Raw genomic sequence first — 19,593 nt, 5'->3', positions numbered from 1 at the left:
GCCTCTCATAGCCAGTGCAATAGAGTCAATGCACAGGGCGCGCTTCTTCACAAAACTGGATCTCAGGAGCGCTTACAACCTGGTGCGTATCCGGGAGGGGGATGAATGGAAGACGGCATTTAGTACCCCCTCAGGGCACTATGAGTACCCCCGTCATGCCGTACGGGTTGATGAATGCTCCATCAGTCTTCCAGGCCTTTGTAGATTAGATTTTCCGGGACCTGCACGGGCAGGGTGTGGTGGTGTATATTGACGACATTCTGATATACTCCGCTACACGCGCCAAGCATGTGTCCCTGGTGCACAGGGTGCTTGGTCGACTGTTGGAGTATGACCTGTACGTCAAGGCTGAGAAATGTTTGTTCTTCCAACAGTCCGTCTCCTTCCTATGGTACCGCATTTCCACTTCAGGGGTGGAGATGGAGAGTGACCGCATTTCAGCCGTGCGTAATTGGCCGACTCCCACCACGGTAAAGGAAGTGCAGCGGTTTCTTGGGTTTGCCAACTACTACCGGAGGTTTATCAGGGGTTTTGGTCAGGTAGCAGCTCCCATTACCTCACTGCTGAAAGGAGGACCGGTGCGACTGCAGTGGTCGGCTGAGGCGGACAGGGCTTTTGGTCACCTGAAGGCTCTGTTTACCTCGGCTCCCGTGCTGGCTCATCCGGATCCCTCTCTGGCGTTCATAGTGGAGGTGGACGCGTCCGAGACTGGGATAGGAGCCATGCTCTCTCAGTGCTCGGGTACGCCACCAAAGCTCCGCCCATGTGCTTTCTTTTCGAAGAAGCTCAGCCCGGCGGAGCGAAATTATGATGTGGGGGACCAGGAGCTGTTGGCTGTGGTCAAGGCTCTGAAGGCGTGGAGACATTGGCTTGAGGGGGTTAAACACCCTTTTCTCATCTGGACTGACCACTGCAATCTGGAGTACATCCGGGCGGTGAGGAGACTGAACCCTCGCTCGCCAGGCAAGGTGGGCCATGTTCTTTACCCGTTTTTGTTTTCACCCTGTCCTACAGACCAGGTTCCCAGAACTCTAAGGCAGATGCACTGTCCCGGATGTATGACACAGAGGAGCGGTCCATGGATCACACTCCCATACTTCCGGCCTCTTGCCTGTTGACACCGGTGGTGTGGGAGCTGGATGCAGACATAGAGCGGGCGTTACTTACAGAGCTCGCTTCGCCACTCCTCCACTAACCTCTCTCCCTTTCATTGTGTACTAGGGTATCAGCCGGTTCTGGCACCTTGGCATCAGAGCCAGATCGAGGCTCCTGCGGTGGACGAATGGTTTAAGCGCTCGGAGGAGACCTGGGACGCCGCTCATGTGCATCTGCAACGGGCCGTGAGGCTTCAGAAGGCGAGCGCCGATCGCCACCGCAGTGAGGCGCGATGCGAACACCAGGGGACCGGGTCTGGCTCTCGACCCGAAACCTGCCCCTCCGCCTGCCCTGCCGGAAGCTGGGTCTGCGGTTTGTGGGGCCAGTCAAAGTCCTGAGGAGACTGAACGAGGTTTACTACAGGTTACAGCTTCCCCCAGATTACCGTATTAACCCCTCGTTCCCATGTGTCTCTCCTCAGGCCGGTGGTGGCTGGTCCACTACAGGAGTCTGAGGTGCGGGAGGTTCCTCCACCCCCTCTGGACATCAAGGGGCCCCGGCGTATGCTGTTCGAGCCATACTGGACTCGAGGTGTCGGGTGAGGGGCCTTCAGTATCTCGTGGAGTGGGAGGGGTATGGTCCGGATGAGAGATGCTAGGTGCCTGACCACTGGAGGACGTTTTGGACCCTACGTTGCTGCGGGATTTCCACCGTCTCCATTCGGATTGCCCTGTGCCTCGTCCCCCGGGTCGTCCCCGAGGTCGGTGTCGACGCGCAGCTGGAGCCGCGCGTCAGGGGGTGGGGTACTGTCACGACTTCCGCCAAAGTCGGTCCCTCTCCTTGTTCGGGCTGCATTTGGAGGTCCACGTCACCGGCCTTCTAGCCATCGCCAATCCACTTTTCATTTTCCATTTGTTTTGTCTTTGTTTTACACACCTGGTTTCAATTCCCCAATTACATGTTCATTATTTAACCCTCTGTTTTCCCCATGGTTTTTGTGAGTGTTTGTTTGTTGTATTTACGGTCCGTAATGTGGGCTCGGTATTATCGACTTGTATTTGAAAGTTTTGAGTAAATGTATGTGTATTACTCATCTCTGTTGTCCTGCGCCTGACTCCTCCGCACCAGCTACACCCAGACCGATTACAGAATCATATTACAAAACAGGTTGCTCGGTGCTTGCGAATGGATTTTGAAAATGTTATATTGACAAGTGTCAGTTGGGATGCAAATGTGCATCGTCTCAATTCCCATTTTGCCCAAAACAGTGGCAGACTTGAGTGATCACTATGAAACACATCAGCAAGAGTCCACTCGATAAAGGGCTTAGGAGCCAAGTGTTCTTTCAACATAACATTGGCAAAGTGTTGTCTTATGTAAACAAGTCTGAGGCGCAGTGGTCTGTCTCACTATCTGTAGGTTCTGCCGTAAGATTGGATAGAGCGCAATCAGCGCAGCTGTTTCTCTATGCATAACAATTCTCCCTAGGTGTTACCATCCTGTGTTAGTGGGCAAGTGGGTATGATCGGAATCAAAACCCAACCCTTAAATATCCAATGGATCTAGAAATGTAACAGCTTCCACAAATCTCACAAATCTCTTTTTTGGAAGATACTGACTTTATTATTTGATATCTGTTTTGCCGACTGGCCTGGACCCCCACCGACCCATCACGACTGGACTACCGACGTGATTCGCCCTAGGGGGTCTCAACTGGCTCCTCCGCGACGTCACCTGAATGCCCATCCGCTAGCCTGCTTGCCGCGGGCCACTAGCTGTCTAGCATCGGACTAACATCGGACTGTTAGCTTAAGAGGCCCATCGGACAAATGTTTTGGCCACTATACCTATTTTGCCAACTGGCTTGGTTTACCACACAGAGCCCTGCTGATCCGTCTGCCGACGTAACTGCACATGGGGACCACAACAGACTTTCTTCTGTCGCGACGTCCCTCAAAGGCCCTTCTGCTAGATTTCTAGCCCCGGCCCGCTAGCTGCCTGAAGCCACTTGCTGGACTCCTATGATCACTCGGCTACGCATGCCTCTCCCTGACATCAATATGCCTTGTCCATTGCTGTTTTGGTTTGTAATTATTGCCTTATTTCACTGTAGAGCCTCTAGCGCTGCTCAATACCCCTTAGTACTTTAGTTCCACCTCCCACACATGCGGTGACATCACCTAGTTTAAATGATATTTCTAGAGACAATATCTCTTTCATCGTCACTCTATGCACAGGTTCCACCCCACTGTATTCACATCCTACCATACTCTTGTCTGTATATTATGCCTTGCCCAGAAACCGTGCCCAGAAATCTGCTCCTTTTACTCTCTGTTCTGAACGTACTAGACGTCCAGTTCTTTTAGCCTTTAGTCGTACCCTTATCCTACCCCTCCTCTGTTCCTCTGGAGATGTGGAGGTTAATTCAGGCCCTGCAGTGCATAGCTCCCATTCTACAGGCGCTCTCATTTGTTGACTTCTGTAACCATAAAAGCCTTGGTTTCATGCATGTTAACATTAGCCTCCTCCCTAAGTTTGTTTTATTCACTGCCCTAGCACACTCTGCCAACCCGGATGTCCTAGAATCCTGGCTTAGACCACCAAAAACCCTGAAATTTCCATCCCTAACTATAAGATTTTCCGACAAGATAGAACTGCCAAAGTGGGCGGAGTTGCAATCTACTGCAGGGATAGCCTGCAGAGTTCTGTCTTACTATCCAGGGCTGTGCCCAAACAATTTGAGCTTTTACTTTTAAAAATCCACCTCTCCAGAAAAAAGTATCTTACCATTGCCGCTTGCTATAGACCACGTTCTGCCCCCAGCTGTGCCCTGGACACCATTGGCGAATTGATTGCCCCCCATTTATTTTCAGAGCTTGTGCTTCTAGGTGACCTAAACTGGGACATGCTTAACACCCCGGCCATCCTACAATCTAAGCTTGATGCTCTCAATCTCACACAAATTATCAATAAACCCACCAGGTACAACTCCAAATCTGTAAAAATGGGCACCCTTATAGATATCATCCTAACCAACCTGCCCTCCAAATACAACCTTGCTGTCTTCAACCAAGATCTCAGCGATCACTGCCTCATTGCCTGCATCTGTAATGGGTCTGCGGTCAAGCGACCTCCCCTCATCACTGTCAAACGCTCCCTAAAACACTTCAGCGAGCAGGCCTTTCTAATTGACCTAGCCCGGGTATCCTGGAAGGATATTGACCTCATTCCGACAGTAGAGGACACCTGGTTGTTCTTTAAAAGTGCGTACCGCACCATCTTAAATAAGCATGCTCCATTCAAAAAATGTAGAACCAGGATCAGATATAGCCCTTGATTCACTCCAGACCTGACTGCCCTTGACCAGCACAATAACATCCTGTGGTGTACTACATTAGCATCAAATAGCCCCCGCGATATGCACATTTTCATGGAAGGTAGGAACCAATATAATCAGTCAGTTAGGAAAGCAAGGCTAGCTTTTTCAAACAGAAATTAGCATCCTGTAACACTAACTCCAAAAGGTTCTGGGACACTGTAAAGTCCATGTAGAATAATAGCACCTCCTCCCAGCTGCCCACTGCGCTGAGGCTAGGAAACACTGTCACCACCGATAAATCCGCGATAATTGTGAATTTCAATAAGCCTTTTTCTACGACTGGCCATGCTTTCCACCTGGCTACCCCGACCCCGGTCAACAGCCCAGCACACTTCACTGCAACTTGCCCAAGCCTCCACCATTTCTCCACCCAAATTCAGATAGCTGATGTTCTGAAAGAGCTGGAAAATCTGGACCCACACAAATCAGCAGGACTAGACAATCTGGACCCTTCCTAAAATTATCCGCCGAAATTGTTGCAACCCCTATTACTAGCTTGTTCAACCTCTCTTTCGTATCTTCTGAGATCCCCAAAGATTGGAAAGCTGCCGCGGTCATCCCCCTCTTGAAAGGAGGAGACACTCTAGAACCAAACTGCTACAGACATATATCTATCCTATTCCGCTTTTCTAAGGTATTTGAAAGCCAAGTTAACAAACAGATCACCGACCATTTTGAATCCCTCCGTACCTTCTTCGCTATAAAATCTGGTTTCCGAGCTGGTCACGGGTACACCTCAGCCATGCTCAAGGTCCTAAACAAAATCATAACCACCATCAATAAGATACAATACTGTGCAGCTGTATTCATCGACCTGGCCAATCACCACATTCTTATCGGCAGACTCAACAGCCTTGATTTCTCAAATGACTTCCTCACCTGGTTCACCAACTACTTCTCTGACAGAGTTCAGTGTGTCAAATCGGAGGGCCTGTTTTCCGGACCTCTGGCAGTCTCTATGGGGGTGCCAGAGGGTACAATTCTCAGGCCGACTCTTTTCTCTGTACACATCAATGATGTCGCTCTTGCTGTTGGTGATTCTCTGATCCACCTCTGCGCAGACGACACCATTCTGTATACTTCTGGCCCTTCTTTGGACACTGTGTTAACAAACCTCCAAACGAGCTTCAATGCCATACAACTCTCCTTCCGTGGCCTCCAACTGCTCTTAAATGCAAGCAAAACTAAATTAATGCTATTCAACCGATCGCTGCCCACACCTACCCAACGCAGCATCACTATACTGTCCTATGTTGAGTTAACCTTGAGATTTAGCCAATATTAGCACACATGTCAGTCTGGGGTAAGTTGTCTCAATGACTTTGGGGCAAGTCTTCACATGTGACAACTTGCCCCAGTTGTCACGCCCTGGTCTTAGTATTCTGTGTTTTCTTTATTATTTTGGTTAGGCCAGGGTGTGACATGGGTTTTTTATGTGGTGTGTTTTGTCTTGGGGTTTTTTCGTACGTATTGAGTTTGTGGCTTAGTGGGGTTTTCTAGGTAAGTCTATGGTTGCCTGAAGTGGTTCTCAATCAGAGGCAGGTGTTTATCGTTGTCTCTGATTGGGAACCATATTTAGGCAGCCATATTCTTTGAGTGTTTTGTGGGTGATTGTTCCTGTCTCTGTGTTTGTTTGCACCAGAGGCTGTATAGGTTTTCACGTTACGTTTGTTGTTTTTGTATTGTTCGTGTTTATTCGTTATTAAACATGTATCAAGAATACCACGCTGCATTTTGGTCCGACTCTCCTTCACCGCAAGAAAACCGTTACACCAGTATACATAGACACATAGAACATATTCAAATAACATTGTGATATTGTGTAATCAGCTCTGATAATAGTATTAAATGTTACTGTAAATGTATTATTATATATACATGTAGTTTAGAGGTGTAGACATATCCCTGGACTACACAAGACAGGCTCTGGTGTGTGTGTGTGTGTGTCTACTAACACACTACATGCCTACTGTATGAGACAGTATATACACACACTACTTCATACAGAGGCAACAAGGATAGTAGACAGGAAGGTGGGTGTAATAAGCCTGTAATGAATATGCAATTGCAATGAGGAAATGTGTTTTTGAAGGAAAGAAGAAAGGAAGGAAAGATGGTTAGAAATGATAAAAGAAAGACAGAATGGCAGCACACCACCTGGCATAATGTTAAAGGCAGTGAGGCAGGTGAAGTTGCAGAACAAATCAATCAGGAGTACAGCAAAGGATTTTGACATAAATTACCGTACTCTGACCCAGTATTGTCAAAAGATTACCAGAGAAGAAGTTGAAAGTCAGACAGCCATGCCAACAACAGCTATACAAAGCTACGGCCGTTTTTTTCACCTGATTTGGAGATGCAGCTTGTTGTTAGTAGGTCGGCTGACATTTATTTTAGTCTGTCAACCAAGTGAGGTCAGAAGACTTGCCTACCAGTTTGCTGTGGCACACCAGCTGAAGTTCGCACCAATGTGGGCAGAAAAAGAAACGGCCAGCTCGGAGTGGTTTTTAGGCTTCTTAAAGCGGCACCCAACGCTGTCGCTGAGAAAGCCAGAGGCAACTAGCCTTGCCAGGGCAAGTAGCTTCAACAGAGAAAATGTTAATGCTTTCTTCGACAATGTAGCAGAAGTGCTACAGAGATATCAATTTGGACCAGGAGACATATGGAATGTAGATGAAACTGGGGTGACCACTGTACATAAACCTGACAAAGTGGTGGGCAGACGTGGATTCTAACAAGTAAGGTCACTGACCTCCGCTGAAAGGGGAACCCTTGTCAGACTGGCCTGTGCTGTCTCAGCCACAGGGAATAGTATACATCCATATTTTATATTCCCCTATGTAAACTTCTGTGATCATTTCCTGATTAACGGGCCACCTGGCAGCAAAGGAGGGGCAAATCCGTCTGTGTGGATAAAAGATGTGCACTTTGTTGACTTCCTGAAACATTTCGTCGAGCATACGAAGTGCTCAAAGGAGAAGCCCCATTTACTCCTTTTGGACATCCACGAGTCTCATCTGTCCATTGATGGACTCAATTATGCCAAACAAAATGGCATGATTATGCTGTCATTCCCACACCATTGCTCTCATCGGCTTCAACCCTTAGACAGGTCTGTCTACGGGCTGTTAAAGAGGCACATCAACACCGCATGTGATGCCTGGATGAGGAATAATCCTGGGAAGACAATGTCAATTTATGACATTCCTGGGATTGTGGCAATCACCTATCCTTTGGCTGCAACCCCCTTGCACATTCAGGCTGGCTTTAGGGTGGCCGGGGTACAACCTTACAACATGGATGTATTTCTGGAAACCGAGTTTGTGCCATCCTACGTTACAGATCGCCCCATTCAGAACCAAAACCTACCAGGCCCCAGCACCAACCCTGCCCTGCCAGGCACCAGCAACATTCCAGCCCAGCCAGGTCCCAGCACCAACCTACCAGGCCCCAGCACTATTCCAGCCCTGCCAGGCCCCAGCACCAACCTGCTTGGCCCCAGCACCATTCCAACCTTGCCTAGCACGAGCTCAGACACTGCCCAGTTCTTATGCTTGCACCAGCTCACCCTTGCACAGAAATGCCATTGCTGACAGTGGACTACCAACTCCAGACGATATCCGGCCATGTCCAAAAGCTGGCCCCCAAAAATCAGCTTGCAAAGGAGAAATGGTGCAAAACAGCAATTCTAACTGACACACCAGTGAAGCAGGCACTAGAAATGGAAACTAATAAGGCACAATCTAGCAAAAGGCTGTTTCTGAAGAAAGGGAAGCAAGGAGGGGGGAGGAGTCCAAATCTGGATCTGCAAAGAACAAGAAGGTAGCTAAAGACAGAAAAATCATGTAAGAGTATTCATCAGATGAAGAGGAATGCTTCTTCCTCGTCTGTGTGGAGCCATTTTCAAACAGCCTTCCAAAGGAGACTTGGGTGAAGTGTGTGAGATGCAACAAATGGGCCCATGATGCTTGCACCTCAGACCAGGCAATTTATGTGTGCCAGACCTGTGACTCTGAAGATGAGTCTGATTAGTCCAGATATGGATGTACGTCGTATAGGCTGTTACAAAGCATTAGTGCGTTAGTGTGTTTAAACACCACGTCTGTTTTGTTAAGACTTTAAACATTTAAGCAAGTTATCTGCAGCATTACATTCCATTCCGATTCCAACAATTACCGTGGATCTATGTACACGCCAGAGAACGTTCGATTTCAAAGTTCAAAGTAAAGTGGTTGTGCCACTTAATTCATGTGTGCTCTGCCATCATAATTGTTTTGATTGAAAGGCATGATTTGCCAAAGTCTCTAGTGTCGTGTCTTTACTATCATTAAACTGAAGACTTATAGTTTTTATCAAAGATTCTCTGTAATTAGTATTATGCGATCAACTGATTAATAATGTAACTGTAATTAACTAGGAAGTCGGGGCACCAAGGAAAAATATTCAGATTACAAGGTTATAATTGCCCAATATAACCTTTCAGATATTTTCATATCTGATCAATAGTCTTCTGATTAAGGAATTATTTACTTTACCTCACGTTAGTCTCATTCCAAACGTCGTAAATTGTTGGTTATCTGCACGAACCCAGTCTTCACTATGAGTCATCCATACATCAATTGTATTAAATCATTTATTTATTACTAACTAAGTAATTCACAGAAATGCATAAGCAAACAGTAAATATGGTTACAAGAAATGATAGGAGAATGTGCCCTAGTGGGCTAAACCGACATCGCTGCTTGTTATACAAAAGGGGAAGTGGGGGTCAACTGAGATGAGACACTACAAAGTTGATAATTATAACAATTCAAATGCTAATCCTTTGCACATGAATGCTCACTCATTTGGGAACAATTGCAATCAATATATATATTTACGCTCAGTGTGTCGTCGGGATCTTTGTTGAAAAGTTTGTTTCTGTTGGAGAGTTTCGTCCTCTCTCTCTCTCTCTCTCTCTCTCTCTCTCTCTCTCTCTCTCTCTCTCTCTCTCTCTCTCTCTCTGTCTTGGTTAGAGGGGATAGTTCAGAGTGACATTCATTCATTTGTGATAGAATGGATGTTTCGGCGGTTGTCGTTCTTCGCGTTCAGTGATACCGAATTCCTAGCTGCAGACTAGTAATTCATATCAAAGACTTGTTATTATTCTGTCGGTATCGATAGTCTAAGAGTTTAACCACGTGGTATGGTTAAAAGATTCAGCAATGGTCTACAACCTTTGTACTCCAGTGAATGAGAGAAATATGGTCTGGTGATAATTTCTCAAAGTTGGGTTTTATTCGGAATTGCAGAAAAGGGCTGTCCCAGGATGCCTGACCCTAACTGGGCTCAGGGGCGGTCCTCTGATTTAGTTCAAATCAAAAGGGAATTGGATTTTCCTTCATTAAACAGTCCAAAATCATATTACACAATTTTACAAACAGTATCATACTCACTCGTTCATCCTTATACAACAATTACATGTAAAACCTCATATCTGAGGCTATTATATAAACAGCGTTATGGTAATGTGGCCACACCGTTTCCCATGAGCTTCCCCAAGTTGTAACAAACGGACCAGTTCGTAGCTGGATTCTTCACCGATCTTTTATACTTTCTCCGGAACATGAACTTTGTTCGTACTTCAAGTTCTGTGAGGTGGAAGAAATTCCTTTGTTCTCTATGAAAATTCACTCTGCCTCTTATACTGTGTGGCCATGTGGCAGGGTCTTCTCCTCAAGAATTTATGACCTCTCTCTGACCACAGCAGCCTAGTTGAAGGAGGCAAGGGGGAGGCAGGGAGAGGGGGGTGGGGCTTGCTATACCCAAAGAGGGCAACGTCATGACACTTGGCATGATTGTTTTTATTTTGAGTTCTTTAATGAAGTTGAATTTGGTTTTGAATTTGAAATTAAAATCAATATTCACCATTAATTAGTTGTGTTCATATTTGTTGATAATCCTATGTGACAACTTACCCGATGTAGTGTGACAATTTACCCGCTGATGGGGAAAATTGTCCCAAGTGCACACTCTCTATTTAACGGTCTACAACTCCGTACTGAAATAAGATATGACGATGTAATGAATGCAAAATATGTGCCCAAGACCTCCTTCTTTCATTTGGTATGACATTTATACCATTGTGATGTATTGTGCGCAGTAAATGTTAGACAGCGTGAAAAGTGTGACAACATACCTCGCTCTCCCCTACTATACAGTATATTGATGACAGACATCAGAAAAGTATACATAATGTAGCCAAGACATCCATCCAGCCATCGTCAGCTTCAACATTGATGAGCTGGAAATGGGATGAGCAGCGTTAGGGAGCGTTCATTCCCACATAACCCCATTTGGAATGATTTCACTGGGACCCTTTTACACTATCAATGATAGCTGCCATGACTTGCTTAATAAATTATTTATCAGGGTTTTGAGGATTAAGGCTATTTTAATTACCAATTGATAAAACGACAGTATATGTATTGAGAGTGTGTGTGTATTTGTGAGTGCATGCGTGCCTGCATATGTTCAGGGGGTCGGTGGTCGGTGTGTGCATAATTTGTATGTACCTATGCAAGAAGCATGCAACATACATGGATTAAATCAGCATGTTTATCTCTCTTGGCATGTCTGGCTTCAGACATCAGAAAAATTCCCATAATGAACCAGTAAATAGCATCGATGGTCAGCTCCAGATCATCTGAGCATGCATTGCCAACATTGATGAGCTGAAAATGGGATGAGCAGCATTAGGGGAAGATAAATCCCTACATCTGAAGGATTATGGCTTTTTTGACAACCGTAAAACGCTTTAAAAAAAATGTAATTACATGGTGAATTTCAAGTCCAAAAATTGCAATGTAAAAGTTGCTGTGCTGATTTGTCTCTGCTTCTATTTTTCCTTATTGCAAAACAGTTTAACTACTGGATAGATGGCAGACAAAAGCAATTATAGTATTTAGTTATAGATATTTATGTATAATAGAATGTTTATTAATAATTTTGAAGTAGTGAATTGATAATCCTTACTTGAGATGGGTTGTGTGTATCTTAGACTTGAATATAAACCATGCATTGTTGTCAATGCATGTATTAGTGCAGATCATTTGAGTTCGATTCATAGGATGCAGCCCTACTGATTATCATCTTATCAACTATAATCTGAATTGTTAGCAGACCCATGATATTCTGGGATAATTAGTGAAGTTCCAACCTCTGTGGTCATTCTTGTCCTACGCCGAGTCAAGCTTTATCATCTTTCTAATTAGACCACCTTAATTTCATTATACTCTCTTTCTATGGAAAGCAAGCAGTGGAGAAAAGGCCCTTGGGTCATTAGTATGCCATTAAGTGCCCATGTAATGGCCAGAGATGATAATAGCAGCCTGGCCATGCTCTCTGCAGTGTTCAGGCCACATACACCACTGAGTGAATTATCCAGCTGATAGGGAGAAGCCCAGCCTGAGGATGTTGTTAATATGCCAATGTGGGCTCATGCTACCCATGGCTGGCTGAGATTGAGGCTGTGCCATGCTGGCACGCTGCAGCTGTCTGTCTCCTAATGGGAAATCATTATTTTGCAGCCTGACCCCAATTCAGAGCAGCGCAAAGACGGAATGACTTGAGTGAATGCTTTGATAAGCATTCCAAACCTAATAGCTTGGAAAATGGAATTAATTGCGGTGCGCAGGGACATAAGTGTTTATAGCCTGTTCTCTTTGGTATCCTCAGCACTTGTCTTCTAACATCTGTCATTTCAACTAGGGAAAGGGGGAATGAGTGACAGGTTTTTGTATAAGTCCATATAAGATGGAGCTACAGAAATATGATTTCCTTCTTATATAATGATCAACTGTTATTACTTTGAATTGTGAAGAAATCCCAGGTCCGAATCCTCAAAGGATCCCAGTAGGAGTGCTGATCTAGGATCAGTTGAGGATGATGGATAAGATTATATGGACAGGTGGGGACCTGATCCTAGATCAGTACTCCTACTCCAAGATACTTTGTGGATATGGGCCATATAAGTCTTCAAACTTTTCTTCTTCCAGATTATTTGCAAAATGTTTGAGTTTTGGTGAACAAATCTTGTTATAGCCTATCTACAATATGCAACTTGTAGTTATTATTATTTTTAACTAGGCAAGTCAGTTAAGAACAAATTCTTACTTACAATGACGGCCTACCAGGGAACAGTGGTTTAACTGCCTCGTTCAGGGGGAGAACAACATATTTTTTCCCTTGTCAGCTCAGGGATTTGATCCAGCAACCTTTCGGTTACTGGCCCAACACTCTAACCTCTAGGCTACCTGCCGCCCCAGTGTTTGGATTTAGATATATTGTTTGTAATGATAACATAGGACAGATATTGATAAGCCCAGTGTAAATAGTATTCGGTGTACTAGGGGACTAGAGTAGCCTATTGGCCAATGTAAGGAGACAAATGTGCGGTACCCCGCTCAAATAACTTTGAAATTAAATGTCTTAAATTGATTAATAAAAAGGAGAGGCAGGCTGTGATATTCAAAGCTATTAATAGAGATAGAGAGAATTTTCGAGGGTGTTCTATTTAGAGTTTTCCAGAGTGAGTAGGCCTATTTATGTTTTTGCAGTGTTCAAATGTGAATAGGAGAAGACCACGTTCTATTTAGGGAAGATGTCAAGGAGGCCTGAAGCAAACTCCTCTGTCTGCAACATTCAGCCTTTAATGCACGGTGTTGGCTGTTGCCCAGGCTACGCTAGCCCTATGAGTCATGCCTTTAAAAGCCCCCACCATAATAGCCAGCTATTCACAATATTCCTGATTAAACCTGGATGGACAATCAAACCAGGAAGCCAAAAAGCCTTTTATTTGTTAAATATTCGTCACTCAGACCTGGATTTAATGCTATTTCAGAAAGGGGTGCAGGGAAGGGGATATTCAAACTGAGTACACTGGATGATGTTTTCATAAGACAACATCAAATCACTCACTCTATTACAAAGTAAAATTAAAAAAAAGACTGTCTGGTCAGTGTTGTCTTGGTTATTGCTCGAATAGATCCTAGAGCAGAGGTCCCAATGTTGTTGTGTTTGAGGACAGGAGTCATGTGGTTTAACTTAAATCCCATTTAGCTAAATGCTGTTTCAAAATGTTCTTTACCATTACTGCATAGAGATTAGAGTGCAGATTATGGTTGTAAACTGAGTTTGACACAAAACACATGTAGGACTTCTGATCAGTTAGGTCAATCGCAACAAGTTTAAGCCCTTGTCGCCAAACTGATAGCAAAGTATGTTCACTAGCCCTCCATGGTAGTTGCGTCCAAACTGTTACAGTATGAAGTAATGTATCTATTCTCACAAAGGAGCACAAACATTGGTCAGATGCAGGTCTTTCAACACTCTTAAAAAGTGCACAGTCCTGTTGGGAAATCCCAGGTGCTGACTTGCTAGAATACAATCGTATTAGAAACTAGAAAATAACAGGAGACCATCAAAGAGCTGTTTTAAGCTATGGCCCCCACCTTGTTTAGTGCTGTTGTTAACAGAGAGAAGGGGCAATTTGCTCAATACAATAGGGCCATAAGCTAATTTAAAGGTTTCCACATAGACATTTGCCTCCTCCAATTTCACTAATTAGGAAACTTTGTCCTAAAACGAGTCATTCTGCTGACAATTTGTGTGAAGTCATAGATACAGACCCCCTACTGAACACATTATCATTCTGGGTATTCTGAATATTATGTTCCCCAAAGATCAAGCTAGGTTCAGGAACTTGAAGACTGGAAACAAAGTAAACACATGATTTAGGAGGCTATGAAATTATAAATAAATGTCCTGACACCCACAGCAACATTGTAAAGTATACAGTTGAAGTTGGAAGTTTACATACACCTTAGCCAAATAGATTTGAACTCAGTTTTTCACAATTCCTGACATTTAATCCTAGTAAAATTCCCTGTCTTAGGTCAGTTAGGATCACCACTTTATTTTAAGAATGTGAAATGTCAGAATAATAGTAGGTCAGAAGTTTACACTCAGTTAGTATTTGGTGGCATTTCCTTTAAATTGTTTCACTTGGGTCAAACGTTTCGGGTAGCCTTCCACAAGCTTCCCACAATAAGTTGGGTGAATTTTGGCCCATTCCTGCTGACAGAGCTGGTGTAACTGAGTCAGGTTTGTGGGCCTCCTTGTTCGCACACACTTTATCAGTTCTGCCCAGAAATGTTCTATAGGATTGAGGTCAGGGATGTGATTGTCACTCCAATACCTTAACTTTGTTGTCCTTAAGCCATTTTGCCACAACTTTGGAAGTATGCTTGGGGTCATTGTCCATTTGGAAGACCCATTTGCGACCAACCTTTAACTTCCTGACTGATGTCTTGAGATGTTGCTTCAAAATATCCACATCATTTTTCTTCCACATGATGCCATCTATTTTGTGAAGTGCACCCGCCCTCCTGCAGCAAAGCACCCCCACAACATGATGCTGCCACCTGCGTGCTTCACGGTTGGGATGATGATCTTCGGCTTGCAAGCCTCCCCCTTTTTCCTCCAAACATAACGATGGTCATTATGGCCAAACAGTTCTATTTTTGTTTCATCAGATCAGAGGACATTTCTCCAAAAAGTACAATCTTTGTCCCAATGTGCAGTTGCAAACCGTAGTCTGGCTTTTTTATGGCAATTTTGGAGCAATTTTGGAGCTTCTTCCTTGTTGAGCGTCCTTTCAGGTTATGTCGATATAGGACTCATTTTTACTGTGGATATCAATACTTTTGTACCCATTTCCTTCAGCATCTTCACAAGGTCCTTTGCTGTTGTTCTGGCATTGATTTGCACTTTTCACACCAAAGTATGTTTATCTCTAGGAGACAGAATGTATCTCCTTCCTGAGCGGTATGACGGCTGCGTGGTCCCATGGTGTTTATACTTGCGTACTATTGTTTGTTCAGATGAACGTGGTACCTTCAGGCGGTCGGAAATTGCGGCACTGAGAGGCACTGAGTTTGAAGGTAAGCCTTGAAATACATCCACAGGTACACCTCCAATTGACTCAAATTATGTCAATTAGCCTATCAGAAGCTTATAAGGCTATGATATCCTTTTCTGGAATTTTCCAAGCTCTTCAAAGGCACAGTCAGCATAGGGTATGTAAACCTCTGACCCACTGGAATTGTGATACAGTGAATTATAAGTGAAATAATCTGTCTGTAAACAATTGTTGGAAAAATTACTTGTGTCATGCACAAAATAGATGTCCTAACCGACTTTCCACAACTGTAGTTTGTTAACAAGCAATTTGTGGAGTGGTTGAAAAACGAGTTTTAATGACTCCAACCTAAGTGTATGTAAACTTCCGACCTCAACTGTATATCTGTATATCTTAGGCCTTTTATTTCTAGTTGAAGAAGGTGCGGCTTAATCAACATAACCTAATTCTGAGTACAGATATCTCAAGCCTTCACCATCAGTTCATAGAAAAAAATCCCATTGTAATCCAATGAAATATTCAAAATCGAGACGATATTGTATTTATATTCAGTACCCAGACATCCAGATTTACAATTGTGTATGATTTTTAAAGAAATGGTTTTGAGAGCTTAGCTGTAGAAGAGATAATCAATGCTATAATAATGTGATTCATTCAGTTGTGGGGCCCTTGTGAGACTGCTCAGTTCTACTGGATTGCGTCTTTAAAAAGGAAGGCTGACCACCTCCGAAGTAAAAACAAGAAAAAAAGCAGTGTACAATAGTTGCTTCGAAATGATTAACATATTTTGTTTAGTCCCTGTTAGTGCTTCCAGTGTGAAATCAAATGGCCACCGGACTATTACATTGACCCCCCTCCCCCCTTCATTTTTTTTTGTCCACTGCAGCTATTTGCTGTTTATTATCTGTGAATAGTCACTTCACCCCTACCTACATGTACAAATTACCTCTAACCTGTACCCCCGCAGACTCGGTAACGGTACCCCCTGTATATATCCTCATTATTGTTATGTTATTGTGTTACTTTTTATATTTTTTTACTTTAGTTTATTTGGTAAATATTTTCTTAACTCTTCTTGAACTGCACTGTTGGTTAAGGGCTTGTAAGTAACCATTTCACGGTAAGGTCTACACTTGTATTCGGCGCATGTGACAAATAAAGTTTGATTTTGAGTGTGTGTGTCTATTTGTGTGTGCATGCGTGCATGTGCATGTGTGTATGTACTACTAACAGAATCAGTTAAATATTGTGATATTAGTTTCAATATTTAATGTCACATTAATATCATTTGATCTGTTTTAATGAAGTGATAATGCCCGAGAAGCTAGTGTTTGGAGAATATATTGGCACAGGTGTTGTTAGGCATGAGACAAAGTTGAGGCCCGGCAAACCGTGCCAATATATCCTCCATACACTGGCTTCGAGGGCATTATTACTTTTATACAAAGGGGTAGCAACATATTCCAATAATGATTGACATATTTTCATGACATTTGTTATTTAATTCATTCATTAATTCATACTATTTCATCCTTCGACAAGATATAGTCCGGACACAAATATAGGGTTGCTACCCAAGCCGGCTGGTCGTTCGTTCGGTTTGGTTGCCAGAGACGCGAGCCAGTTGTTCAATCTTTTTGTTCTGTATCTATGGACGTGAGCGACCCAGTCGTTTGTTCTAAATGTTCTATTGCCATACTGGCTGGCAACGTTATTATCCCTTGCTTGCTAGCTAGCCAACTACGGCTAACTGACAGTCACGTAAAACAGTGCAGCCAAAATAACAACAGTAGCTACATTTTGTTTGTTTAAGCTTTTTTCTATTGACATTTATTTGGATACATCCATAACAATGAGCTAATGATGCGCAATTTCACCTGACAGAGAAAATGTACTCTTTCTGACGTCAGGACACTGTTGTTCAGAGGAGCTAGCCAACAACACAGCTAACACAATCGCTTCTATTTGAAGCTGGAAAGACTGCAAACTAGCTGCACTTCATTTCATTTGACTTTTTTTCAATTTCTTTGTATATATTTGTAAAAATGATACCACCCGATTCATGATTTCGACTGACTGAGAAACACTGCCTGCCTGTCTGTCTGTCCAGACTAAATGTTAGTGTAAAATATATGTGAGATAATGTCTAGATGCTTTTTATAGTGGATCAAGTTTATAAATTGCCTGTCTGGGCTGATGAGACAGTGGATTGCGCAGTCAGATGGAACAGAGTAAATAGGCATTTTAACGTTATAGATTTAGCCGGTGGTAGTTTGTGGAATAGACACCGGCTGGAGTGCGGTTTTAATGAATTAGCATTCAGGATTAGACCCACCCGTTGTGTAATTGTACATAGTTCAAAGCACTGTAGACCATAGAGAGAGGCCTTTGAATCAGCAAGCGCTTGTAATGTAACAAGAGCCCTCTGCTTAATGGAGTCAAGATTCCATTTAAAAGAGTAAAAGCAAGTATGTATGCACTCTTGCTTAAGGCTTTAATCTTGTATATAATTGAGTTAAGCTGAGTGGGTACTCTCTTACTATTGATGCAAGTTTTTGGTTCTGCATGCAATGTGGTACATACATATGTCATTTTGGTGTTTAGATTGAGATAATTCAGTTATTACCTTTCACAAATGATCTCAGTGATCTAAATTTATTTCATGCATTATACCACAACTATTGCATGCAATGATCAGATTTATAAAGCCAGATGTTCATTTCAACATCCCTAATTCAATCACTAGAAGATACAACTGACACACACTGCATACTGTTCCTCTCACACATGTTGGCGCAAAACCATTCCTGTCCCTCAAATACAGACTAACATCCCTCAAAAATCTTGACTAACATTTCAACAAACTATCTACTAGCCCTAACCTTAACCCGTATCCTTGCTACAGATGGACTATCCAAATAAATTGAGACCAGATTTTTGCATGCAATATATCTGTAAATCTTCAGCCTATTTCACTTTGCACCCTAACGTAAAAAGAAATCCTCTAGTTGAGAGGGAAAATGTTTAAACCGCTCTTTTTTTTATCTTACTCTCTCTCCGTCCCCCTCTACTTTTCCTTTGTTTTCTCAGGTACCACAGCAGTTGAGTGCCCTGACGTTGAACAGGTATGAGCAGCCCGTAGTGGATTACTGCCAGGCCCAAGGGGCGCTGCACCTCAACATGGGCTTTGAGCCCCCCTCCCAGGCACAGGGCTGTCTGAGGCCACCGGGCTGCAGTACAGGTCATACAGCTGGTCTCCCCTCTGCACCCACCACCTTGCTCATACGCACGGACCCCCATTCCCTCCAACAGTGACTTGTGACCTGTGCAGATGGGGAGACCAGACCAGTGCTCCCCTCTCCATCTAGGCTACTGAGCATGGTGTTGTTACAGTACTGTATACCGCAGCAGATAATGAGTGAAACAGATACAAATCTGCACTGAGGAAGAACATTCTGACTGGAGAATCTGTTATTAATGGAGAGAATACATTTATCTAACGCTGAATATACCTTGACTAATGAAAATGAAAATATTCATTAATGGAAATTGCAGTGTACTGTTACAGTATATTATATGATAGCTGCCCCTTTGATGTCCATTATAATTGAATATAGTCCAGTTGCAGTATCCCATTCCGTCTGCTTCTAAAATGGTCTCCAGCATCATGGGGAGAAATATAAAAAATGACATGATTCATTACTCTTATTGAACTTATTGACTCTGCTGCTCACAGTTTCGGCACCTTCACTGTTTTAGGTAAGTAATTATCTACAAAATGCAATAATAGATCTGGGGAAACAGTAGGGTGAGCAATGGAATAGCAGAACAAATTAAAGACTAACAGAGCTGAAAGTTTTATGCTGCTTTTTCTAATAATGCTGCCAGTCAGAGGCCTTACAGATTTTCCAGTCTCCGTAGCTATTTCATTTCAAGAAGTGAGCCACTCAAATGAAATGACCCACAACGACAATGGCAAACTTGGTAAGTGATGGGCACAGCGTTTTCATGTCAAGTGTACAGATTACATTTATTTTCCAGAAGTACATTAATGAATATTTGTATTATTTTGGTGATTTTTATGTTAATTTGACTATAATGCAATTATTATTATTATTATTTTTGTTTCCAAGATGAAAAGTAAAACGTTGATGCGTAA

At 43.3% G+C, this 19,593-nt stretch overlaps 1 protein-coding gene across 1 annotated transcript in view; it reads left to right on the top strand.

The window, feature by feature from the left end:
- Positions 1-18,749, top strand: part of LOC139412006 (leucine-rich repeat transmembrane neuronal protein 4-like) — a 65,165-nt gene extending 46,416 nt beyond the window's left edge. Inside the window, exon 3 of the mRNA XM_071158783.1 lies at positions 18,525-18,749. Coding sequence (XP_071014884.1) covers positions 18,525-18,749 — 225 coding nt within the window. The remainder of the gene's footprint in view (positions 1-18,524) is intronic.
- Positions 18,750-19,593: the final 844 nt, after the last annotated feature.

This window comes from Oncorhynchus clarkii, chromosome 6, assembly GCF_045791955.1.
Source record: "Oncorhynchus clarkii lewisi isolate Uvic-CL-2024 chromosome 6, UVic_Ocla_1.0, whole genome shotgun sequence".
Classification (NCBI taxonomy): domain Eukaryota; kingdom Metazoa; phylum Chordata; class Actinopteri; order Salmoniformes; family Salmonidae; genus Oncorhynchus; species Oncorhynchus clarkii.
Note: the sequence above shows the minus strand (reverse complement) of the source record. Positions and strands in the feature narration are given on the sequence as shown.